Raw genomic sequence first — 25,760 nt, forward strand, 5'->3', positions numbered from 1 at the left:
GCCACCCGAGTTAGGAATTAAGCTTTTTTGTGTTCTGCCATTGTCAGAGGGAGAAAATGGTTTTCTTCTATCTAGTCTTGGAAGAAGCGGTGAGAATAAATGAGAAAACATATTTAAAATGGTAGAACTTGGGGCACCTGGGTGGCTCAGTCGTTAAGTGCCTGCCTTTTAGCTCAGGTCATGACCCTGGGGTCCTGGGATTGAGCCCCGCATGGGGCTCCCTGCTCAGTGGGAAGCTGAGCTCTGCTCTGTGCTAGCCCCGGAAGTAGCCATAATTCTCATTTTTTTTCTTGCTTGCTAGGCTTTGTGATGGTATTACGAGGTGACAGTAGTCATTATTGCTTTTTTTTTTAAGATTTTATTTATTTATTTGATAGAGATCACAAGTAGGCAGAGAGGCAGGCAGAGAGGGGGAAGCAGGCTCCCTGCTGAGCCCAGAGCCCTATGCAGGGCTCAATCCCAGGATGCTGGGATCATGACCTGAGCCGAAGGCAGAGGCTTAACCCACTGAGCCACCCAGGCGCCCCCGTTCTTGAATTTTTGTTTGACCTCAGCACTGAAATCACTTGTTCATGTATTGTCTGTCAATTTAACGATAGCCATTGAAAAGCTGGTAAATATTCCAAACTGGCTAAATACGGCCTGTATTTACAGGCTTGGAAAGCTAATTGGAAATGGCAGTTTGCTGCGAATCATGAATAACGCTGAAGAGAAGCGTAGTTACAAAGGGTCAGGAGTGTGACTACTCAGTCTGCTGTGGCAATTATGTATGGAAATGAGTTCATTCAAAATTAGATCCATCTCATTTCGGCTTTAGACTTCCTGATCAAAATAAACTGGGAAATGAATTGTCTAATTTAGGCACTTGCTACTGGTGCTTCTTTAGCAGTTTTCTGAGTAGTTAAAGCATGCTCTGTGCACACTGGAAAGTCGGAGTTTTACTGGCCATTTTAACTAGCATTTCGGAGATGTTCTCAGTGAAGATATAGCCTAGTTTACAGTAGGTCCATTTCCTGTATAAACCATTTTACTTACATAACTCTGCTAACCTCATTGTTTTGACGGATTCATTTGATAGAACTATTACTGGAAGCTTTCTACATATATTAGAAACTTTGCCCCTTCCTCTGTTTCAGGCTTAACATGCTCAATTTTTTCTGTTTTGGTTATGCAAAAGTTTTATGTCAGATCATACGATTCCCCGTCAGGACATTGTGACGATTTCCAGAAAGTGATTATTACCTAGGAGCGGATCTGACAGTTGAGCTTAAAGGGCCTGTGTGAGGTATCACAGTTTGAGAAGAGAGCTATGGAGCTTGAAATATTTATGTGTATTTTCAGTATTGTGACTGTATTAGTAAAATCACAGCAAGTCATTGTCTGTTTTTCTTTTAGGACCTAAATGAGTTTAAGGAGATGACAACATGTGTTTTCCCCAGGTAAGCTTTCTTTGGGGATTCATTATCCTTCACTCAAAAGAGTTCTCCTGCTGTCTAAGATACAAACAGGTCATAAATAGTGGTAATAGTAATTACCTGATCATGATTACAATCCAGCTGCTAATAGCTGGTTAATAGTTTCTAGGGCCAACTGTGACTGCTTGCTTTTATAGCTGATGATTGACTTTATTGCATTCAAAACCGGAATTTGAACTGAGAGCACCCGGCTTTTTCCCTCATCCCACACCCTGCTCCGTGAAGAGTGTGTGCAGTCCTCCTGAGTGGGCCCTTGTCTCTCTTGTCCGCTGGACGGGCCCTGTCCCAGTCACGTGACCAGTTGACTGTGTCCTGTGGCCAGTCAAGAACTGCCCGGCTGGAGACTTTTCGCCTCATCTCTAAGTTGGTGCCTTAACCTGATAGTGGCCCCCACGGTTAAGGTGGCAGGGTACTTCTGCTCTGTTGCGTGTCTGGCGAGTCACGTGTCAGCCACGTGAAGCCTCCAGAGCTAGAGTCTGTGTTTGAAGACCCATCTGAAGACGGGCTGGTGTGGTCGCAGAGCCGTTGCTCTTAACGTCTGGCGTAATTCGGCCCTGTCATCTCTACTGTTCACATTCATGTCAAAGGCAAGAGTTTTCATACTAGTATCTGTCTCCTTTTCTTTTTTTTTTTTTTTTTCATTATTCCAATCTCTGAAACAGAATTCTAAGAAAAAACAATAGCGTGAAACTACCAAATGCAGATTTGAGCCTCCAAGAGTTTATTTTGTACAAATCTGGGTAGTACAGTAGTTAGGAACTTGGGGGACTAGATCTACGCAGTATTTGAACTGCGGAAAAACTTCCGAAGATCTTCCCCTTCCCCTTGGAATCGATGTAGCCCGGGGTACAAGCAGTTCTAGAACTTGTGCTCTGAGGGCGATAGAGCCTCTCCATGAAGAGGGTTGAGAGGACTGAGCCCATCTGACATAGCAGTGGCATCAGTGCTAGGTCACAGTGGCTCACGTACTTAATTCTCTTGTCTTTTAGGACCGGAGGCTGGCTCTTCATTTGAGTAAAAAATAACATTTTGGACACTGTTGTGTATTGTGTTTACCTTATTAACATTTCTTTTGTTTTCAGACTCTTGGATACAAAATTGATGGCCAGCACACAACCTTTTAAGGTAATTTTTAAAATTGGAGCTCTCACTGATAATCTGTGTTTTGAATTGTTCTGAATCACTACTAGGAGCTTGGAATTCTGGTCTAATTGAAATGTTATTTTCAAATATGTCCAAAAAAGAAAAAAAAATGAGAAAAAGACTAGAGATAAATATATCGAAATATGATTAGTGCTTGTCTTTGGGTGTTGGAATTACTTTTTTTCTCCCCTATACTGTGTTCAAATGTAAACATTTTTAATATTAAAATATATAATGTATTTTTGGGGGTTTGGAGTGGGGTACCTTGCTGGGTCAGTCGGTAGAGCATGTGACTCTTGATCTCCGGGTCATGAGTTCAAGCCTCATGCTGGGCACAGATCTTACTTAAAAAAAAAAAAAAGAAAAAGAAACACACACACACGCACACACACACACACGTATATTTCCATATACATATATATATAAAACGCATTTCTGAATAGGTTACACATGTACACACTTCATTATTTTGTTAATTTTATATATTTTGGTTTTTATTTTCTTGATTTTATGTGTTTTGGTTATATTTTCTAATCAGGAAAACTCAGGTAAAAGTGAAATCATTTGCTATTTTGTGAAGTGACTTCACCTCACTGAGTGAACTGAATGTCAGAACAGCACACCTTTCTGGTCCAAGTCCTATAGGTACTTGACACATCTCCAAAGAACTATCCTATGGTGATACTTCCTGCATGGTGAACCTGACCCTTGCTGTCTCTCTTTCATGTTGACAAAATGATGACTCTTGTGTTTCTTTAAAGGACACAAGGGAACAAAGCTAGATACACCTTTTTTTTTTTTTTTTTCCCGGTCCTGATATTCAGTGAATCTCTCCTGTATGTTATGCTGAGATGATTAAAGCTCGTAATTCTCTGCTTCCTGGTTTGCAGGATATCATTAACAACACATCTCTCGCAGAATTGGAAAAGCGGTTAAAAGAGACACCTTTCAACCCTCCTAAAGTTGGTAAGAAAATAAAGTGTCCCGATAGTGCCCCCGGGACTTGTGATGAGGGGTATCACCGAAGGAAGGGGAACCTGCTCTAGACATACACACATCTGTAGATTTTGGCGGAGTTAACTTGCTCATGCCCTGTGTTGAATTACTGCTTTCTGAATAGAGATGGTCTCGTAATCTTTTTTTTTTTTTTTTAAGATTTTACTTATTTATTTGACAGACAGAGATCACAAGTAGGCAGAGAGGCAGGCAGAGAGAGAGGAGGAGGCAGGCCCTCCGCCGAGCAGAGAGCCCGATGCAGGCTGATCCCAGGATCCTGGCATCATGACCTGAGCTGAAGGCAGAGGCTTTTAACCCACTGAGCCACCCAGGCGCCCCTGGTCTCGTAATCTTATGTCTGTTTTATGTTTATAGATTTGGGTGGGGTAGCCCATTCATTGAGAAGTTCAGCAATTAAAGCTTCAGGGCTTTAATTTCCTAATGCTTGGAATTCTCCCAAAACTTGATGTGTCTTTCTTTTCTGTAGTGCATTGTTTAAGCAGAGACAAAGAATTGGTGATTAATTGCCAGAGGTTGAATATACACTTTTGTCTCGGAAAAGTGCAGGACCTGGGTTTCCAGATGAGGAAGGAGAGTCTCCAGCCTTTCCTCCCATCAGAGGTGGCTTAGCTGTGGGACAGCAGCAGCGAGGAGAACCAGAAGTAGGGAGAATGTTTCTTGGGGCAGAGATGTGTTGCCATGTCCTGGTCCCTGGGCCCCTACCTAGGTGTTCGGTGAACCTGCCACGTGTCTCTTCCTTGGTTCTCATACACTTCATTTTGCTGCTGACACTGTAATTAGCATTCCATTAGCTGCGGCCTGCAAACTTCTGAAGACATTGGTAATTGGACTGATGGGTCAGAAATTGACAATGGAAGGTACTAAAGCAGCCAAGATTACAGCTATTTGCTTGCCTTTCTGGGTAATAGTCCAAAAAAGGAATTAAGAAAAGGAGTGAGGGTGAGGGAAGAAAGCCTATAGACCTTCTCTATAACAGTATGATGGAAATAATTGATTTTGGAAATAGTGTTTCAGCTGGTGGTAGAGTAGAGGACATTACTTTCTTGGCTATCATGTTAAAAGACTTTTTTAAAGCTTGGAGTCTAATATTTAATATGGAGGTTAACAAATTCTTGCTTAAAGAGCCTTATAGTCAATAAGAATAGTTACAGTCTTTTCATTGTTAATTCCCTTTCATGCTTTTGGTTCTGTTATAGTGTTTTTGATATTCATTTCCAGATTGGTTCTAGGAAATATTTATGAGTTACAGCTTTTTTTTTTTTTGAGATTTATTTGTTTATTTTAGAGAGCACGAGCAGGAGGGGCAGAGAGAGAGAAAGAGAATCTCAAGCAGACTTCGCACTGAGCGCAGAGCTGGAGGCCGGGCTTGATCTCATGCCTCTGAGATCATGACCTAAGCCAAAACCAGGCACCCCTAGGAGTTACCGTTTTATCCCATTCTTTCCATGTAAGAATTCTGGCAGAGAATGTACTGTAAAGCCAGTCGCTCTTCCCAGACATTGTCTTCAGCACGTGTGTGTGTCAGTGTGATGTAAGAATCCTGTTGTAAAATGCTCTCTCCTGGGAAGTGGCCCCATGTTGCATGGGCAGCATGACAGTAAGTTCTGATCTATCTTTGGAGTTCGTTGTGCCTCCATCTTTAGATCTGATAGCTCGGAAATAGCAGAGGGCAATGTTGAATTGAGCTGCCAATATTGAAGGGCCTTTTGCCTTTTGGGAGGGAGGCCTGGGTCTTGATGGTTACCAGTGACTGAGCATGGACCACCTGCCCAGCACCATGTGAGAACGTTCCTGGCATCGGATCATTTGATCCTCCTAAAAACTCCATGAGGGGGGATTGGTTTTCATCTCCATTCTACCAAAGTGGAGGCCCAGAGGAGAAGTGACTTGCCCAGGATCACGTAGCAGGTAAATGGTGGAACATAGATTCAGACTCCGACAGTGGGACATACAAATCCATGCTGTCATTAGTCATGACTGAAATACTTGTTATGTCCCCGTGTCCTCAGGGAAGAAGCTCCTTGGGACTTCAGAAAGCGGTCAGAAGGGGGATCATCTTGTCATAGGGCAAGTTATGCATGATCATAAATAGTGCCCACCACTGCGCTGGCAGGAGGCCTGTGGCTGGATCTTTGATGATGTCACTGAGCCATTTCTTTAGTCTAGACCCAAGCCCTCATTTTCAGTGACCCTTTTATCTCACACTGCAAGGTCTCGTGCGGAGAGAATGAAGAAGGAGGTAGCCTTTTCCTACTTGTCCAGGATACTTCTGCGGCACAAACCAATGCCATCTGGATTCGGTAGGGCGGTGTGCCTGCCCGTCTTCACGATTTGTGATATCCTTAGGAAAACTCTTTTTTCTTTCTCCTCTTTAGAAAGTGCGGAAGGTTTTCCAAGTTACGACACAGCTACTGAACAGCTCCACGAGGCTGGCTATGATGCTTATATCACAGGGCTGTGCTTCATCTCCATGGCGAACTACCTAGGTACCCACCATACCTGTTTCCACCAAACTCACCGTGGGCTGGGGTGGATCTTGCCTGTCTTCCATTTCCCTGGGGTCCGCCTACCCAGATAGAAGTGGGAGGGCTGGAGGTCAGCTTTGGAGGGGGCTGGAGTGGGGCATGGAGAGGGCACAGGAGGCCCCGTTGACCCTTACCTGGTGTGGCGTCCGGCTCTTACTGAGTGCCTCTTACCCTTCTGAACCGCGCTGTTGATTACATAGTTCGTTGTCTGAACTTTCAGGCTTTGTCTCCTTGACTCTGTGTAATACTCTGCTTCTTTTCTTTGTTAGGTTCTTTTCTTAGCCCTCCAAAAATTCATGTGTCTGCCAGATCAAAACTCATTGAACCCTTTTTTAACAAGTAAGTAATGAGGGTCCCAGTGCCCACGTTCTCTCACTGTGAAAGAGCCCAGTATCTGGGATGTCAGGTAGGGATGATGCAGTGCATTTTTAGATAAAGTAGTTCTCATTTCAGGTGACTCAGATGTTTTTCGAAAACAGAGATTGACCTTCTGGGAAAGAATTTATTATATATATTGGCTAAAAAAAGAAATACAGAAAAGAAAAGAGTGCCAAAGTTAGCGTATCTTTTCCAAGACAAAGAAGTGGTTTTGGCATTTAAATTACCTGCAAGGGAGACTGTGTGAGTGTGTGTGTGTGTGTGTGTGTGTGTGTGTGTACGTAGTTGGACCTAACACTGCTAACATACTTTACACATGAGGTTATTATTTATACTTGCGTTATTATCTCATTAAATAATACTCTTTTTAAGAAGATGTTGGCTACACAAATGGCTTTTAAGATAATCTATGGAGAAGTTTTGATTGTCCTTTTATCCCAAGCTTTCATCTGAATGGATCCAGTGAAGTAAAAGCTTGCTTATGTACTCATCGTTGCAAGAAGTCTGTGTGATTTAGGGAGATGTCTAAGTTCAGAGCATTTTCAAAGACTCTCAAGATGATTACTTCAAAGTGTGGTTTGTGCTTTCTTGGCACGGTTGAGACGAAAGTTATAGATGTGATCCTCAAGCTGGCCACAGTTGGGCTCTGTGCCAGAGCCCTAAACCTTCTTTACCCCAGCTCTCTTAACAGGATTGGTTCTAGGAGATTCTGGGGGAGCCAGACAGAACAAGGCAGCCCACATGGGTCATTACTGCTGGGAGAAAACCGTTTCAGTGTTGGCCTGGTTACATCATTTCCTTACATTATATGCAGCACTTTACAATCCTATCAGTGCTTTACTGGGTAAGAACACTGTCTCCTTTGGATGTCTATGTAAATACCAGTATCACAGTGCTTGTACTTAGGTGACATGCTGCAGAGACAGATGTTAATTCCAAACATCTGGATTCCTACAGGTTCGGAATTTGTATAGTCTGAGTAAGTTTTATCACACTTTGGCTTCTTTTTTTTTTTTTTTTTTAATCTTTGTTCTTTTCTGTGGAAGTTCAGAGCTAAATGTGTTTGACTTTCAAAACATCTTTCAGAGAGGAACAGAAAACAATGTAGCATATATTGAAAATACAGTTGAATTTTTTATAAAGTTTTTTTTAAATTCCATATAGTTAATGTACAGTGTCCTATTACAAGTGTACAAAATAGTAATTCAACAATTCTATACATTATAGTGTACATATAGAATACATTATAGTATAATGTATTCTATACATTATCATGATAAGGAAACGAAGTTGACATTTTTTTTGGCATGGAAAATTAATTTTATTTATTTTATTTCTTAAAAGATTTTATTTATTTATTTGACAGAGAGAGAGATCACAAGTAGGCAGAGAGGCAGGCAGAGAGAGAGGAGGGGGCAGGCTCCCTGCTGAGCAGAGAGCCTGATCTTGGGATCTTGGGATCATGGGATCCCAGGATCTTGGGATCATGACCTGAGCCGAAGGCAGAGGCTTTAACCCACTGAGCCACCCAGGCTCCCCGGAAAATTAATTTTAGAAGCTAACAGTTGAATCCTTGCTGTCTGTCCATTTCCTTATGGGTAAAACAGGATTTTCTTAGCTTTTCACTTTTATTTTGGGGAGACTGTTTATCTTTGTAAATCTCTGGAAGGGCAGCTTATATCATTGACCGTGGAATGTGCAGGTGACCCTAAATTTTGTTTGGATCATGGCCACTCCTTGCATTTTTATGTGCAGGATGCTAAGTCCATTGTACAACAGTATTTTTCAGCTGGGACAAGCTTACTCATTTTTAAATATTTATTTTTTTTTAATTTTTAGCTAGGCTCCACATCCAACATGGGGCTTGAACTTGCGACCCTGAGATTAAGAGTCACATGTTTTTTCTACTGAGCCACCCAGGCGCCCCTCATTTTTAAATACTTAAAACAACAAGCCTGCTTCTCCACTAAAATCAAGTCCTTATAAAATAAGGTGATGGATACAATTTGGGTTAGATAATAGGATGCACCTTAGTTTGTCATTAACCTGGGTGACCAACATGAAGAGCAATCAAAATTAGCTTTAATTAAGAAGCTTAACAAAGACTTTACGTATTAATAGACCAGTTTATTATTGCTAATAATGTTTAAGACAATTCAAAAGAACTGGACGGTAAACACATAGTTTCATTTTGGATTGGGAATGTTCATTCATGGTTTGTTTTTTTTTCCCCCTGAAACCTAGATGCATACCAAAAATAGTTGAAGATTCAGGAATCCTGTGATTTCGCCCTGAAAATTCTTGAGTTTTTGCTCCGTTTTTTCTTCCATCTGTAAAGGAAGAATATTTTCTTCGTCTCTGAAGGAAAAAAGTCCAGCAGGATTTGAAATGCAAAATAAGAAGTATTTTTATTCTGTATTGGAATAGCTTGGTCAAGTACAATTGTTCCTTCTTTTTTCTTTGAAAAATAATCGATATGCAGCATCGTATTAGTTTCAGGTGTACGACATAGGGATTTGACGTATACATACATTATGAAATGCGGTCATCCCTTCTCAGCCCATTTAGGAAGTGGGAAAAGCACTTGCTCCTTTCAACATCTCTTTCTGTGTTAATACTGACCTCATCTTACTTCCGTGCAGGTTTGATGTATGACCTTAACCTTGACTTTGTCATTTTTTTTCAAGTTTACCCTTGTAGAGAAACATTCAGAAAGGGCCATCCACATTATCTCAAGTGGTTGATTTTAGAAAAGTCTGTAAATTTCTCTGAGAGTTTGTTTGGCACCAGGCTTTTCTCAGAAAGAGCTTAACCAAAGATGCATAGCCCTAACATAAATTTGGGTGGAAATCAAACTGCCTACATATGCAAATAACTTTTTGTTCCTCTCTCACCAGATTTATGTTTAGAAAGTAAACCTTGAGGGGGAAGCGAAAACTCCACCTCTTTCTGCATTGTTCTGAATTGGCATTTGGCTGCGTTAATGATGCCTTTTTGGGGAAGTTTTATTGAGAGCTATTGAGAGATCCCCGAGACAGCTGGCGGGTTGAGTGATTTGCAAAGACCGCATGGAGTGGAAGGTGCTTTCTGAACCATATTTGCCTAGAAGCTTGTCCTGGGAGGATTTTACATGCTGCCATTTTGTCTCTTTCATGGCCTGGGTGCTTCCTGCATTTCTCCTTCCTTTGTTGGAATCAGAAGGGAAGTCGTAAGGAAGCTGAGCCACAGAGATCCTGATCAGACCCCTGCCGATGACTGTGTGCAAGGTGCCCTTCGTTTGTGTTGTAGGCGGTCTGGCCAGGAAGTGATTTGCCTTCTCTTATAACCTTGGTCAGTTTTGATCAATGCATGGAAAACCAGACTTAGAGAAGATCCTTCAGTCAAATCCTGTTAGGCTGGGAAGGGCTAAAAATACTCCGCTTTCACTTTTTTTCGTACCACAGAAAAGCACAGAATCAGGCTTTTACCTTCTGTTTTATTAATAGTCATCTGTGTTGGCAAGACACATTGAACTCTCTCGTAGATAACCTTTTCTGAAGGTTTTTGGGAAGGTTATTTTCTGTTTACCTCACTTCTTAGAAAGAGGAAGGAAATGAGCAAGTCTCTTATTTTGGCTAATCTAAGTAAGGGAATGAAAAAGGAAGAATTGTCTGCTGTTCACCCTAGATGATGGTGGTCTTGGTCTTGGCACAAGTGTCCCGTATAGGAACGGGATTCCTGTAGAAATCTAGGCCTTCTTGTCTCTGCAATGGAGATGAGGCAAGCCATAAGAAGGAGTGATACACTCTTGGGCAAATGGTTTCCTCCTCAATAAAATGGAGATAAAATTATTCGCCTCCCATAGAAATTGCAGATACCACATGAGATGCCAAAGGACATCGCCCAGTATTTATTATTTCCCTTTCTTGAAACGGAAGAGAATTTAGCATGCCAACAGGTTCAAAAAATAGATGTGGTAGTGGAATGTATTTTTGTGTTTCTAGTTTCATGATCAAGAAGAAAATTTGTTACCATGTGGGTATAAAATTGGAGCACGTGTTAAGTGTTCACTTTTGCCTGTACCCGCCTCTCAGTGTTTGCTGATGAGAAATCAGGTGCTGATGGAGTGTATTCCCTTGGGACGTAAGGGACCCAGCTGGCCTTGCTTTGGAGCATTTGTCAAGATTGTGTCATTCAGATGAATACAGCAATTTACAGAAGGTTGTGTAGGTACAGGTAACCATGATCAGCGTAGAGGCAGAGGGATCATTATGACACCTGAAATAAAGCACCTGTGTTTTTTCCCTTTCCTCTATGGAAAGCCATCACATGCTAGTAGCAAGCTGTTTTCCTTTACAATAGTATATGCCTGTGGGTCCTGTTTGACATCAGAGAAATTTCGAACTGAAAGATTATAGGAAAACAGAATACCTCATTTCTTCCCGGCCCTTGTGCTGATAATGGGAAGAGCAAAGCTCATTTGCTCCCTTGACAGGCAGCCGCCATTCATGCCGAGTGGCGTGGAGTGCCGGGTCGCCAGCAAGTTGTCCCCGAACTCTGGAAGTGCAGACCCTGCTTGTCTTCTGCTGTCCTGCTGGTCCCTCCCTTACACAGAAGGTGCTGGAATAACAGGAGGATGAGGCTAATCTGTTCTGATTCCCAGTGTTTGCTGTCGGCTTTTAGCATCCTGGGTGAGGGTCAAATGTGTCTTTACGGACCATTCAGGTTGGGTATAAAGTAAGTCCCCTGCGGTGTTATGGTGATTTTCCCCACCGTGAGACCTGCGACACCCGGCGCGCGTAAGCGAGAGTTACAACACAGTTTATGCCATTGGGGAGGTGTGGCCGGGGATGTCACAAAGGTCAGTGGAACTGGTTCTATTTGCGTGTAAATTTTTTAGATTACTTGATTAGCTTCTCCAGTAGAATTGCTGCACTTTGGGCTGTCATGTAGTATAGCGTAGTTGTGGTCTCTGCAATCAGGCTCTGCAATCAGCCGCCTGGCTTTGAATCCCAGCCCCATTTCTTACATCTGTGCGATCTCGGGGAAGTTACTTACCCTCTCTGTGTCTCACATTCCTCATCTGTAAATGGAGATTGTTCATACCCATTTGATAGGGGTGTAGTGAGGGTAAGAGGTGAGTGTGTATGTAAAATGCCTGGCACATGGTGGCTCTCAGTCAGCCCGGTGCTGCAGCCACTGCCGTGGGGACATTTCTGCTTGGACACTGTGCGTCTCTGACCAGATGCTCGGAGCACATGGAGGCCTGTTCTGCTTTCATAGAAGACGCCCTATAATCATACCTTTTTTTTTTTTTTTTAAGATTTTATTCATCCATTTATTTTTAGGGGCAGGGAAGGAGGGGCAAAGGGAGAGGGAGAGAGAGAATCCCAAGCAGACTCTGTGCCAAGCTGACATGGCGCTTGAATCTCATGACCCTGAGTTCATGACCTGAGCTGAAACCAAGAGTCTGACACACTCAACTGACTGAGCCACCCAGGTGTCCCTCATTATACCTTTTGTACTGCACACACCTTAAAAGTGGGGCCTCGCATTCAATCAGGGGCCTTGATCCGAAAAGGGAGGGGGAGGAGGAAAGGCCGCTTGTAACTCAATGGTGTCCAGGGAGAAGGTTTGCATGGGTTTTGTCCACTTGCTGGTTTTACCCTTGGAGGCATGTGGTTGTTTCTCCGTGTTTGAGCCGTTGTAGCACTTTGAGATGTAGATTTTTACTGACAGGAGAGGAAAGAAATGGCATTTACTTTGTAACCTGTGGGAAGCTGTTTCTTTTTATTTTTTTAACCCCTTTATGAGGATATAAATTCACATACCAAATAATTCACGCAGTTAAAGTGTACAGTTCAACGGTTTTTGGTGTATGACGTTATTACTTTAGAAAAAATTATCATAAAATATGTGTAGCCTGCAATTTGCCATTTAAAACATTTATTTATTTATTTATTTATTTTTAAAAGATTTTATTTGTTTCACAGAGAGAGAGATCACAAGTAAGCAGAGAGGCAGGTAGAGAGAGAGGGGAAAGCAGGCTCCCCACCGAGCAGAGAGCCTGATGTGGGGCTCGATCTCAGGACCCTGAGATCATGACCTGAGCCGAAGGCAGAGGCTTAACCCACTGAGCCACCCAGGCGCCCCTTAAGCATTTTTTAAAAAAAGATTTACTTATTTATTTGAGAGTGAGAGAGTACATGGAGGGAGGCAGGGGGAGGGAGAGAGAGAATCTTAAGCAGGCTCCTTGCCCAACGTAGAGCCCGACATAGGACTCGATCTCATGACCCTGAGATCATGACCTAAGCCAAAATCAAAGAGTCAGATACTTAACCAACTGAGCCACCCAGGTGCCCCTTAAACATTTTTCAGTCTGCGATTCAGTGGCGCTACTGACATTCACAGTATTTCTGCCAACATCATCATTCTTTTCTCAGAACTTCTTGCTCACTCCAGGCAGCAGCCCTGTAACCATGAAGCACTAAGTCTTTGCTCCTGCCACCCCTCAGCTCCTGGGAACCTCTGATCTACTTTCCGGTCTCTCTGCATTGTCCTTCTGTGAACTGTTCCCTTTTGAGCAACTCACTGTTTCCAGGAGATCTCAGTCTGTGAGAACAACTGATACTTTGCAAATACGCGGAGCATTTTTCTTCTCTGTTTATTCACCATCTGAGGTTTAGATCGCTTCTTAGGCACGGAAGCCTCGTGATGTGTGCATATGAGTCCATGCCTGAACCTCCGCTGGGGTTTGCTCGTTTGCAGGGCTGCAGAAGCGTGCTGGGTAGAGCAGAGGCTGCGGGCCGGGCCATCGAGTCGCTCGGTGGGACCATCATCCTTTCTGAAGCTGGGCTGCCCCATCTATGAAAGGAAGATCATAAATGGCCCTCTGAGAGGCTTGACCTCAGCTTGGAGAGAAGCATCGAGAAGGCCCCCAGTGCAGGGGGTGTGGCCTGATGTGGAGCGGAGTTGCTGCTGTAGCTTTCCCCACAGTGAACTTCCAAGAAAGTAACGCAATTCTCATTTCTCCTGGCACCTGGGGTAGTGGTAGAGGAGCAAAGCGGGCCGTGTGTACTTAGCTGGATTTTCTTGGGTGGCAGTCTCTGTGCTGCGAGCGGGAAAGAGGCAGACATGCAGGATGCCACTAAAATCCTTTGTATAGAGAAACAGCAGCCCGGAATCCTCTGAAGAAAACTCTGCCTGTTTTTGTAGCTTAATGAAAAAGGTCTTGCCGCAAGGTTGGGTCATGAATACAAAGAAGAGACTCTCTGCCCTAGTGTGGGTCACGCTCACGTGTCTTGAGCCTTAGATGCTGGAAAAGCAGTGAAGGGAAGGGCGTGGTCTCCTCCGTCCGTGTGCCATTGGGAGCAGCTGTGCCGTGTGCGTGCCTCTGGCCACAGGAGCCCCTGGGGATCCCAGAACCAAGGGCTCAGGGAGGCAGGATGCAGGCAGACAGTAGTGGTGGTGGTGACTGTGGGACCCTCCGTGGCCAACTGGCTGGCTTGGCCAACAGCGTGGTAGTGATGTCCTTTAATTTTGCATTTGTATTTGCATTTGCGGTCCATGATGAGGGGGTAATGTCCTTTGCCCTTTCGCTTCTGCCCCAAGTGGATTTTGTGCCAGGGCTAGGGAGTATCATCTGCCACTCATTCTGCCCTGGTTAGAAGTGGACTGTGGTGCTCTTATGGACATTATTTTTCAATCATAGAGAGCCAAGAAGTATGTCTTTTAGAAAATGTAGAGTCCATTTTCAGCCTTCTTGGGATTGTGCAAATCTTGGAGTCCAGCGCCATGAGGAGTAAAATCACAGCATCGCGAATGCTTAGAGCAGCCTCCCAGATTCCAGAAGGTTTCTCTGCAGTGTGCAGAATGTATTTTGTCCCAGTGCACAGGAGGTATTTCATTAACCAGAGCCCTTTATCTCAGCCCAAGTCATGTTCACTTCACTTTCGGTTCCCCAAGTTACTAGGATAGAAGGACTCTCCAAGAATTGACTTGGTTTGGTTACCCTGAAAGTTCTGTAGTACACTGGTTTTCAGAAAGGCCAAAGACAGATGAGTCTGGGGCCCAATGAATGATGCTCAGGCCTTCTGTCTGGCTTCTTAAGACTGGGATCCTGACTTCTTCAGGTCAGGTGCTGGCCTCAAGTTGGTATTGCTCGTCTGATTTCTTCCTTGCAGTCTGGATTGCCAGACATGTATCAGGCGAACCGTGTCCGTGGCTTTTTCAGAAGGCTTCTTTTTATTTTATTTATTTATTTATTTATTAAAGATTTTATTTGTTTTATTTGACAGACAGAGATCACAACTAGGTAGAGAGGCAGGCAGGCAGAGAGAGAGAGAGAGAGGAGGAAGCAGGCTCCCCACTGAGCAGAGAGAGCCCAATGCGGGGCTCGATCCCAGGACCCTGAGATCATGACCTGAGCTGAAGGCAAAGGCTTTAACCCACTGAGCCACCCAGGCGCCCCAGAAGCCTTCTTTTTAAAGAAATCTTCAAGGGCACAGACCAAGGACCCCTCTTGCTGGCTTGCTAGTTCCGGGGGCTATCGGCTGTTAGTGGTAAAGTCTGCATTCTTAGGTATTCCTCACCTTGCTTTGGCTCTGGCTAGGAAAAACCGGGCGATAGTTATTTCTGAGACCATTTAACATTTCATTCATACGATTTAAGCATCCCCAGTATGTGGTGATACTGAAAATCTGGTACTAGCCATAGTACCAGTTAGGTACCACCGTACACCAGAAGCCTCCCAGCTTTCCGCTCTTCAGTGAGTTACCTACATAATTTCTTTGCATGTACTGTAATTGCTGCCAGCAATGCTCAGAGGTAAATAATAGTGTCCCCATTTGCAGATCTTTTTTTTTTTTTTTTAAAGATTTTATTTATTTATTTGACAGAGAGTGAGATCACAAGTAGGCAGAGAGGCAGGCCGGGTTGGGGCGGGCCAGGGAAGCAGGCTCCCTGCTGAGCAGAGAGCCCGATGTGGGGCTCAATCCCAGGATGCTGAGATCATGACCTGTGCCGAAGGCAGAGGCTCAAACCACTGAGCCACCCAGGCGCCCCTTGCAGATCTCATTTTTAAGTGATCTCTATACCCGACGTGGGGCTTGAACTCATAACCCCGAGATGAAGAGTTATGCCCTCTACCGAGCGGGTGCCCCAATAATGTCCCCATTTTAAAGCTAAGGGTATGTGCCGAGGGCCTCAGAAATGGCAGAATCAGGGATAAGCCAGGTCTGTCCTCGACCGGGAGTGGTTTCTCCCCCCACGCCCCCAGCACAGAGTTTCTAAAGAGAGATTTCTGTGGTGGGTTGCACGTTTTCTGAAGAGACGATGCTAGTATCTTTGAAAGATTTCCTTTTCTCTAGGTTTTTGTCCTGAGCTCATGGTCATGAAAGATGTTGACTCTAACCACGGGATTGTGGGGGGCTGGTTTCCCCTGGCACTTTATACTCTGCTGTTTCACGGGCTGTGCAGGCATCATTGCCTTTGTATAATGCTTAGTTTAACATTTTTATTTGATGTAATTTGATATGGTTCATTTGATGGGGATTGTTCAAATGAGCTGCTGGTTTTCTTTCTTTCTTTTTTTTTCCCTTCCTCTTCTCCTCCCCTCCTTGTTTCTAGTGTTGTATCTGTTTAAGAAAGGCCATGGGTTGGCTTCAGGACAGATGTCGGGTAACGCTCTATTTGTCAAAACATCAAGTGACTACATTGAAAACTGTGTGCCCCCCGCCTGAGTGACATTAAAATAACCAATGCCACAGTAAGTCCCCTCCAGCCAGTGGTTGCCTTCGTATTTTACACAAGTGCTTTAGTGAGCAAAATAAATGAGCTTGTTTTGTGAGAGATGTCTGCATGCTTCCTACCCTGGATGATAAAATTAGTTTTTTATAGCACATAAATATGTATAATGATGAACCCTTGCATACAAGGTTCTTATGAAGTGCTTTTACTGCTGTGCCCTGAAGGAAACACCAAGACCATTTGCAAGTACAGTAGGGCTGGCAGTCGTTAAAGGCTTCAATTTTCCTTTGGAAGGCTTGGGACTTGGGGTGAGCCTCGAATTAATTCACTGCTCGAATTGTGTTCAGATGAGATTTTACTCCACGTCTCTGTATTCCAGTCTTCAGTGGTGTGAGAGGAATGCAGTTTTATTTGGAAATCTCTCTCTCTCTCTTTTTTTTTTTTTTTATTTGAGATAAAGCTTTTTAGGAACAGAAGTGTCATCAGGAAGAAAACAGGTGAACAAATGCAAATTTTTGCTCGTTGAATGAAATAGTGCGTTTCTAGGAGGAAGACTGAAGGGTCTGGTGGCTTCAGGTTTTTCTTTCGGCCAGGGAAAGAGACCAGATACGCAGTGTTGTTCTTTATGCAGACTTGCCGTGACGTTAGAAATCCTTCCAGATCATTCGGGCCTGGCTGTATGTGTCCAGGTCTGACATCACCTAAGACACGTTCTTATATTCAGGCACCTCTAGATCTCTCCCAACCTGGGATGTGCCAATTCCCTGGTTTTCTGAGAGTGATCACAGTATGCGGGGCCGGTGTGCCTGGGAAGCCCGATGCCCTGACACCCCAGGGTAGCAGCTCCTTCTGCACCACAAATGTGGGAAGGCTGTCCTTTTCAGCTCTCGCAGCTAGGCCTTGCTTGCTGCCTGTCATTCCCATTGCCTTGAAATTTCACCCTACCCAAAGCTTTTGCTCACATGGCAGCCTCATGTCATGTGTCTGGGCTCTGCTGTCATTCAGTCAGCCCTTAGAGCGTTCTCCACCCCGAAAAAATGTTTCTGGAAGCTTGTATCGAAAGCTCTTGCTTCACTTATACCCACTAGGGGCTTGGGTGGTGATTGAAGACTAAAAAGCTGACTTGTCCCTGACTTGTCCCTGCTTCTGCTGGGACTCCAGCCTCGCCATTTCACATCGAGGCTTTGGAAACAGCTCAGGTTAAAAGCCACACGTGAGACGCACCCAGCAGAAGGTGGCGGTGGGGGGGCATTAGTGTAGAGCTAGTAGTGAGAGGCTTTGGGTCTGTGTCCTGTCTCTGCTCCTTTGCTGACCAAAGATAAGCCACTGAACTTGGAAAAACCTGCTTTCTCATTCCAGGTCCGATGAGGCCAGTACTTATCGACCTGTCCTGCAGACACCAGAGGGTCAAAGAAGCTGAACATATAATGATAAATATGGTTATTTTAATCAGGAACTTCATACTTTAAAAATATATATACATATCTCTGTGTGTGTGTCTGTGTGTGTGTGTGTGTGTGTATATATATATACACACACACATACATACATACATATATATATATATATGAGTGTATGTATGAGAGTATATACATACATACTCTTTTCTGGTTGAAACAAAATACCCACTCATAATTCCACTAGCCACCCCCCCAAATCCCTTCATTTTATTTTATTTTTTTTAAGATTTTATTTATTTGACAGAGAGAGAGAGATCACAAGTAGGCAGAGAGGCAGGCAGAGAGAGAGGGGGGAAGCAGGCTCCCTGCTGAGCAGACAGCCCAATGCGGGGCTCGATCCCAGGACCCTGAGATCATGACCTGAGCCGAAGGCAGAGGCTTTAACCCACTGAGGCACCCAGGTGCCCCAAAATCCCTTTATTTTAATGAATGCCCTAGCAGTGTGTTTTCTCTATGTTTCATTTACTAATTAAGATGAATATAATTCATTTACTGATAGAGAGTATACTAGTTCTATAATTCTGTAACTTAGAAAAATACAATAGTGAATTTTTAAAAGATGCTAAAACTAGTGGCTAGTGTCATGTGGATGGTGTTCAGTGGTTTGTCGGGTGGCTGTCGCGTGATCCACTTAAAACCTAACCTTTGTGGTTGGACCACTGGTCCATAAGCACTTCCCCGCACTGCAATGGGTATGACCATTTTTTGCTAGTTGCTTTTTAAAAAGTGACTGTTAACACACCACTCTGATTTGCTTTCTTTCTCTACCTTTGAACATAGCACCAGAAGGCATGCTGCTGTGAGAGCAGAATTAAATATTTTCTTTCATTTCCGAGTAGAATCACTGATAATATACATAGATGTGGTAATGCAGAATCTTAAAGAACTGTAAGGATCTTTTCCGTTGCCAGAGATCTGAGCCTCTCGTGAGTAGTGTTCCTGAATCACCTTTGGGACTTACTGTGTATGGGGTTTTGTTTTTTTTTTTTTAAAGATTTTATTTATTTATTTGACAGAGCAAGAGAGATCACAAGTAGGCAGAGAGAGAGGAGGAAGCAGGCTCCCCGCTGAGCAGAGAACCCGATTCGGGGCTCGATTACAGGATCCTGAGATCATGACCTGAGTGGAAGGCAGAGGCTTAACCCACTGAGCCACCCAGGCGCCCCATTGTTTTGAGTATCACTTTTGCCCTCTTTGCTTTATAAGCTTAGCCGCATAAAATGGGTTAACACTGGCATCCTTGTGCAATCGATTCTTATTCGCTAGACAACTGGGGGATGGTTCAGATAAGCCACAGTCCAAGGCAAGCTGTTGTGTCACCAGAGAATGACCTTTGATCTTAGTGTAGTTCTTAGAACAGTCCCGTGTGCTTTGTGGTTGCCAGAGTCAGTGTCTGAAACTTGTTTTCATTAGTGTCGTAGGTGTTATTTACACAAGCGTTTGCTGGTCTTTGGTGCTGCATTAGTGCTGAAGTTTAATGTGTGGTGCTAGAGGTGATCATTTGTAGCCGATTCCCAGAGCCAGGTTGGACTTTGGCAATGAGTTGCCAAATGAGTGGTATTAGTAATCTTTTTTCTCTGTCTTCTTAAAAACGAGAACAAAAGTGGTCAGCAGTGATTTCGCCCAATTTACCTCTTGCAGAGAAGCTAATTGCTTGCCACAGCTGAGCTCCTGGTTTCAGGGAGCACTAGAAGACTTCACTTATTGCTTCCTGGATTCTGAGGTAGTCCTTGGTATTTGGATAATTTTGTGTTCTTCTAAGCCAGACTCATTCAGTGTAAACAAATCATTAAGACTAATGCTTTTTGGGGAAGTTGGCACAACATCTTGGTCATTATTATGCGGGTTGATTAATGAATCGTTATTAACGGCAGCACAACATTGAACATACTCTTTTCACGTTCTGCTAACTCTCTGATTCTCAGTCCCCAGAGTGTCTGAGTCCCCAGGTCTCAGGTAGGGCCTGGGAATTTGCATTTCTAACAGGTTCCCGGGTGGTACCGATGTTGTTGATCTGGGCCTTTTGATAAGCGCTCAAGAGTCTGGGCTCCTAAGAAGTTTTCTATCTGGGATGGAATTCTTCATTGGCCAGCAAGCTTTCTCACACAGTCTAGGCCGCGGTGTCATGCTGCCCAGGTCTGGAAAGGACATTGGCAGGTGGCTTTTTGTGAGTGCCACGCAGCATGGAGACTGTTCAGAGATAAAGACACTGTGCACAGCTCACACTGGGGAGCTGCCCATTCAAGACGCTGACCTGACGTTACCCAGTCTGATGAGCTAAAGGGTTTGCTGTGCTTTACTGTTGGATCTTTCCAGACATGTTCGGTAATGGAGATTAACAGCATCATCAGTCATATGGTTGTAGAAACTAAAAACCTGATTGATGCCCAAAAGGGTAAACTTTGTTTCGCGGCGTCTAGAATGTGAACTGGAATTTACGGTTTCTTAGGAGAGATTCCTGGTGTAAAATTGGCGACTGTATCAAATACAAGTTTAAATCTTCATCTTCGACAGAGTTAGTATCAACCCTTTTAGCCAATAAGCACTGAAATAATACTTCATCAAGAAGGCTGGCGGGAAGGTGGCAAGTCTCCCGCCCTGTCACATTGCCAATGAATCAGGGCCGTCTTGGATCTTTACTACAATAGAAATACCATTTGGTGCAAGTGTTAGTCCACATGTCTCTGATAACTGCAGATGTAGGCTTGTGCAAAAGCACACTTCAGTACCGTCCTCCCGTGTGTTTCCAGCCTCCCTGCTTGCCCAGTTCATTCCCTCCTGGGTGCGGGTGGACATTGTCGCGCAGATGATCCCTGTGTGAGGTCTTTGATCAGAACCTCTCAGGGAGGTGTTGGCCTTTTGACAGCCAGTCTGTCAGAGGCATGCATATAACGAAATGTGATTTTACTTCAGAAGGGCAGGGATGTGCCCAGAGCTGCGGCTTGCAGACAGCCCTGGCCCTGGGGTGGGAGGCCACTGGGGAGTTGACTTTGGTTCCGTTCCAGTGACGCCCAGCTACAACTTTAGGGTCGGTTTCCCAGTTGCAGGGCTTTCTCCAGAAGCGCAGGCTGCCAAGTCACACACACAGTTGGTCTGCGTGTTCCCCCAGGGCTCAGGGCTATTCATTTCTCTCTAAAGCCCAGACATGGAGGCATTGGGGAAGAGTGAGCAGTGCTATTAATAATTTATTTGAAAGGGGTCTCTATTCAGTGAAAGCGTTGAGCAAGCAAAGAAGATAGTGTGGCATTAACTAACTTTAAAAGAAAAAAATCTATTGAGTCTTTTAGCTAAGAACAGATTTTTACTTATTTTACTTATTTTGGTCCGTGGTGAAATTCAGATGAAATCTTGGAAAACAAATTGTCTGTCTGTTGGGTGCCAGAAGGTACCCTTCAAAAAAAAGTTTCGAGACTCTTAACATGGTGAGATCAGTTGGGGAGTTTTCCTTTTAAAAGTGTAATTCTTGCTGTGAAATGTGTAAACCTGGCGATTCACAGACCTGTACCCCTGGGGCTAAAAATACATTATATGTTTATTAAAAATTTAAAAAAAAAAGAGCCATTCAAAAAATAAATAAATAATAGTGTAATTCTTTTTTTTTTTTTTTTAAGATTTTATTTATTTGACAGAGAGATCGCAAGTAGGCAGAGAGGCAAACAGAGAGGGGAGGGGAGGCGGGCTCCCTGCTGAGCCGAGAGCCCGATGTGGGGCTTGATCCCAGGACCCTGGGATCATGATCTGAGCCAGAGACAGAGGCTTTAACCCACTGAGCCACCCAGGCACTCCTAGAAGTGTAATTCTTAGTGCTGTTTATAAGACAACGGATTTTCTCAGTTTGTTAGTGAGGTCCCATGATTTTAGAAATAAAACTGTATTTTAAAAAGGAATCAAGCAATTGCAGCCTTGGACATGTGATTTTACCTTATAGTTCTCTCCCCGTGGCAGGTGAGATAGTGCACAGGACACACAAGATTGATTTAACGGGCACATTTAGTCGTGTGTCTCTAAGGGTATCTTTCTTTTTAAAAAATATTTATTTGAGAGAGAGAGGGGGAGCGAGCGAGCAAGCATGCATAAGCAGGGTGAGGGGGAGAAGGAGAGAGAGAATCTCAAGCAGACTCTGTGGAGTGCGGAGCCTGACTCTGGGCTCGATCTCCCATCCCTGACATCACGCCCTGAGCCGAAACCAAGACTTGGCTGCTTAATCAAGTGAGCCACCCAGGTGCCCCTATTTTCTTTTTTCAGTTTAAAAAATAATAGTAAGAGGAATTTTAAAAAACAAAGCTCAGTTTCCCAAAATCTTTGGCTTTTTTTTTTTTTTAATGGGGACAGAGGGGTATTTTTATTTCTTAGTTTAATGAGAAATATTTTACAAAACTGTGTTCGTAGTATAAAATTTGGGACTTTTTAAAAAGTTTTTATTTAAATTCCAGTTAACCTATAGCATAATACTAGTTTCGGGTGTACAGTAGAGTGATTCACCTCTTCCATGTCTCACCCAGTGCTTATCACAAGTGAGCTCCTTGATCCCCATCACCCATTTTCCCCATCCCCCTTCCCCCCATCCGTGTGTTCTCTAGAGTTAAGAGTCTGTTTCTTGGTTTATGTCTCTCTGTCATTTTCCTTCGCTCACTTGTTTTGTTTCTTAAATTCCACGTATAAGTTAAATCATATGGTGTTTGTATTTCTCTGACTGGCTTATTTTGCTTAGCATAATACATTCTAGCTCCATCCATGCCGTTACAAATGGCAAGATCATTCTTCTTTATGGCTGAGTAATACTCCACTGTGTATATGTATGTGTGTGTATATATACATATATGTGTGTATGTGTATGTGTGTGTGTGTGTGGTGTGTATACATACACACACCAAATCTTCTTTATCCACGCCTCTGTTGATGGACATTTGGGCTCTCTCCATAGTTTGGCTATCGTAGGTAACGCTGCTATAAACATCGGGGTGCATGAACTCCTTCGAATTAGTAGTTTTGGATTTTTTGGGTAAATACCTAGTAGTGCAGTTGCCAGATCATAGGGAAGTTCTGTTTTTAACTTTTTGAGGCACCTCCATACTGTTCTGCAGAGTGGCTGCCCCCGTTCGCATTCCCATGACGGAGCTCGAGAGTATTATGCTAAATGAGGTCAGTAAGAGAAAGATAAACACCATATGATTTCACCCATACGTGGAGTTTAAGAAACAAACAGCTTAGGGGAGAAAAAGAGAGAGGCAAACTAAGAAACACGTTCTTAACTCTAGAGAACAAACTGATGGTCCGCAGAGTGGGGGCAGGCAGAGGGGGTGGGTGGGCGAAACAGGGGATGGGGATTAAGGGGTGCACTGGTGATGAGCACTGGGTGATGTATGGAAGCACTGAACCACTATATTGTACACCCGAAACCAATATGACACTGTATGTTAACTAACTGGAATTTAAATAAAAACTAAAAAAAAAAGATTCTAATGTCCCTTTTACAGAAGTAGAACAAAAATCCTAAAATACTTTGAAGTTTTCATAGTTACTTGAATTGTTTAATGCCTTTTTTTTTTTTAAAGATTTTATATATTTATTTGATAGAGATCACAAGTAGGCAGAGAGGCAGGCAGAGATCGAGGGGGAAGCAGGCTCCCTGCTGAGCAGAGAGCCCAATACGGGGCTTGATCCCAGGACCCTGGGATCATGACCTGAGCCAAAGGCAGAGGCTTTAACCCACTGAGCCACCCAGGCGCCCCTGTGTAATGCTCTTTTGAGATGATGAACTATAATTTACTGCCCGCCCCCGCCCCCAGTCAGCTTACTGAATCTTGAGGTCGATTTTGATTTTGGGGGGATTTGACAGTATAGCAATGAACATGTTGATTCAGCTTTTATTCCTCTGTTGAGGTTGGGGTAAAAAAATTAAATTATTTTTATGGTGCTTGATATGTTCCATTAACTTTTAAATTAAGGGTTTTTATTTCCTTGGTTTTTAGAATTGGGGGACGGTCTCTAAATTTACTAAATGGAAAATTGAAAATTTTGTGAAGCATAAAAAGAGTGAGCCTTCTCACCCAGGAATAACCTCACAGGTTCTGGTCGGCAGTAGTAGTCGTAGCTGTCCTTGCTGAGAAACTCCTTTGTGCTGGGTGCTCTGTATGTCTTACTGTCTTCTGGCATCACCAGTATTAATGATTGAATTGGGTACAATGGATCCCAGAACCAGAATAGTATGCTTGAGCGTAAATTAGTGAACTAAAAATAAAATTGGCTTCTTAGCCGTAGGATTTGGTTGATTAAATTGTAGGCCAGGCAACAAGTTCTTAAACCACAGAGTACCATGACTTCGTTTTTTCTGGCATTAACCGAACACTGTTATTTACGCTGATGATTCTGTTTGTAAACTAGAGCATGCCCTGCTTGGCTTCTGAGTGCCTGGTAATAATGTGCCTTAATTGTGGGTCAGTGAAGCCAAACTAATTGCTTGTTGGGCTCTTGGATTGCCATTTTAATTTGCTGTATAATGCAGTCTCTATGGGAAACGCACTCTGTATTGTCATCTGAGTAAAACTTATTAAAATCATCTTGCAAACAACAGAATGCCTGATATCAATTTTGTCCATAATCTTGCAAATTAAAAAAAAAAATTGAATGGCATTACAGAGTTGGAATTTACATGTCCTCCTTTTTAAGAGCCTCTGTAGCCTTTTCTTTGGAGGGTTTACAAAAAGTGACTGATGTATGTTTTATATTAGTGTAATAGCTTTCTTTACCAAACATTGTTTTGCTTTGTGCTTTTAATATGTTTTAAACGACAGTAATAGCATGAGCTTCTGAGATGGTCACTTATTTCAGACTGTGTAATTCACCCAATAAGATTGGTATTTATCCGATGACTTTCCACTTCAGTTAAAAAAAAAAAAGGTATCTGTGCTGTCATTCTCAGCTCACAAAACAGCAATCATGGGGGTTCCCTTTATAATTTGTGGGAACAGTTCAGAAGTCAGTAAGATGGTTAGCATTCTGTAACATTTGTTTTTTCTCCGTCTCCCTTGACTAATGAGCAGATCCGCAGAAGACTTTCTTTTGACTCTGATTCCTAATTTCATTCATTTAGCTCACGTTCATTGAGTAGCTGTTGAGTGCCAGGAACTTCTGTAGGTTTTCGGAATACCAGAGATTGGTTTTGTTTTGTTTTTTTCTGTTTATAATATTTAGTCCTCGAGAAAAAGATCTTTGAGGCGAATCATAAGAGCTTTTTCAAATGATTTCAGAAATGAAGTAATATAAATAAGAATTATCGGTAAAGAGTTTAATAGATGCCCGTATCAGGTTTTTAATAGAAATTAGCCAATCGCCTGTTTTTTTTTCCTTTTTGTAGGTTATTTCTTATGAGAGTCATGGATATCCCCTATCTAAACTTGGAAGGCCCAGACTGTAAGTGAATTTTTATTTTCTCATGGCATCTGCACATTAAAGTGTGTGGTCTGGAAGGGATAACAAGAAAAGTATTACTGAAGAAAGAGCTTCATTCACTTAAAAACAGGCAGTGATTTTGCGGTTGATATGAATAGTATGCTTAAGTTAATGGTACCCTTGGGTCTTGATTAACTCATCTCTTTACTTACATTTTCCAGTTTATGCATGAGTTGAATTTTAAAAGAATATATATCTTCTCTTTATTAGTTTGTTTTCACTCTAACTCTACACTCATAATTTCTAATAAATACACATAATAAATTTTGAGATGGCTAGGTCTGTCAGTAACCATAAGTTCTCTAGTTTCTGGTTATTTGCATATATATATGTATGTATATACATATATAATAAAACATATATATATATATACGTTGGGTGGGGTTTTGTTTTTGTTTTTTTCCCTCTCTTTTTCATTGAAAATCTTGGAAGGCCTGTCTGGGAGGTGATTGCTGCTGCTTTGAATTATTTCCTATTTTCTCCTCCTCGCTGTCCCACTCTTTTCCATTGCTCTCTTTCTAGCCTTGGTTTATTTGCCTTAAAATCCATGCCACAGGGGTATAGAAATGGGTGAGCCGTGCCTG

At 43.0% G+C, this 25,760-nt stretch overlaps 1 protein-coding gene across 2 annotated transcripts in view; it reads left to right on the forward strand.

Annotated features, from left to right (window-relative positions):
• The window catches only part of PARN (poly(A)-specific ribonuclease), a 159,882-nt gene that overhangs the window by 30,770 nt on the left and 103,352 nt on the right, over positions 1–25,760 (forward strand). For both annotated transcript variants that reach the window (XM_080829727.1, XM_080829728.1), the window contains exons 14-19: positions 1,396–1,439; positions 2,558–2,600; positions 3,509–3,584; positions 6,011–6,121; positions 6,430–6,499; positions 25,082–25,137. In XM_080829727.1, the coding sequence (XP_080685853.1) occupies positions 1,396–1,439; positions 2,558–2,600; positions 3,509–3,584; positions 6,011–6,121; positions 6,430–6,499; positions 25,082–25,137 (400 nt within the window). The remainder of the gene's footprint in view (positions 1–1,395; positions 1,440–2,557; positions 2,601–3,508; positions 3,585–6,010; positions 6,122–6,429; positions 6,500–25,081; positions 25,138–25,760) is intronic.

Source organism: Martes martes, assembly GCF_963455335.1.
Source record: "Martes martes genome assembly, chromosome: 18".
Taxonomy (NCBI): Eukaryota; Metazoa; Chordata; class Mammalia; order Carnivora; family Mustelidae; genus Martes; species Martes martes.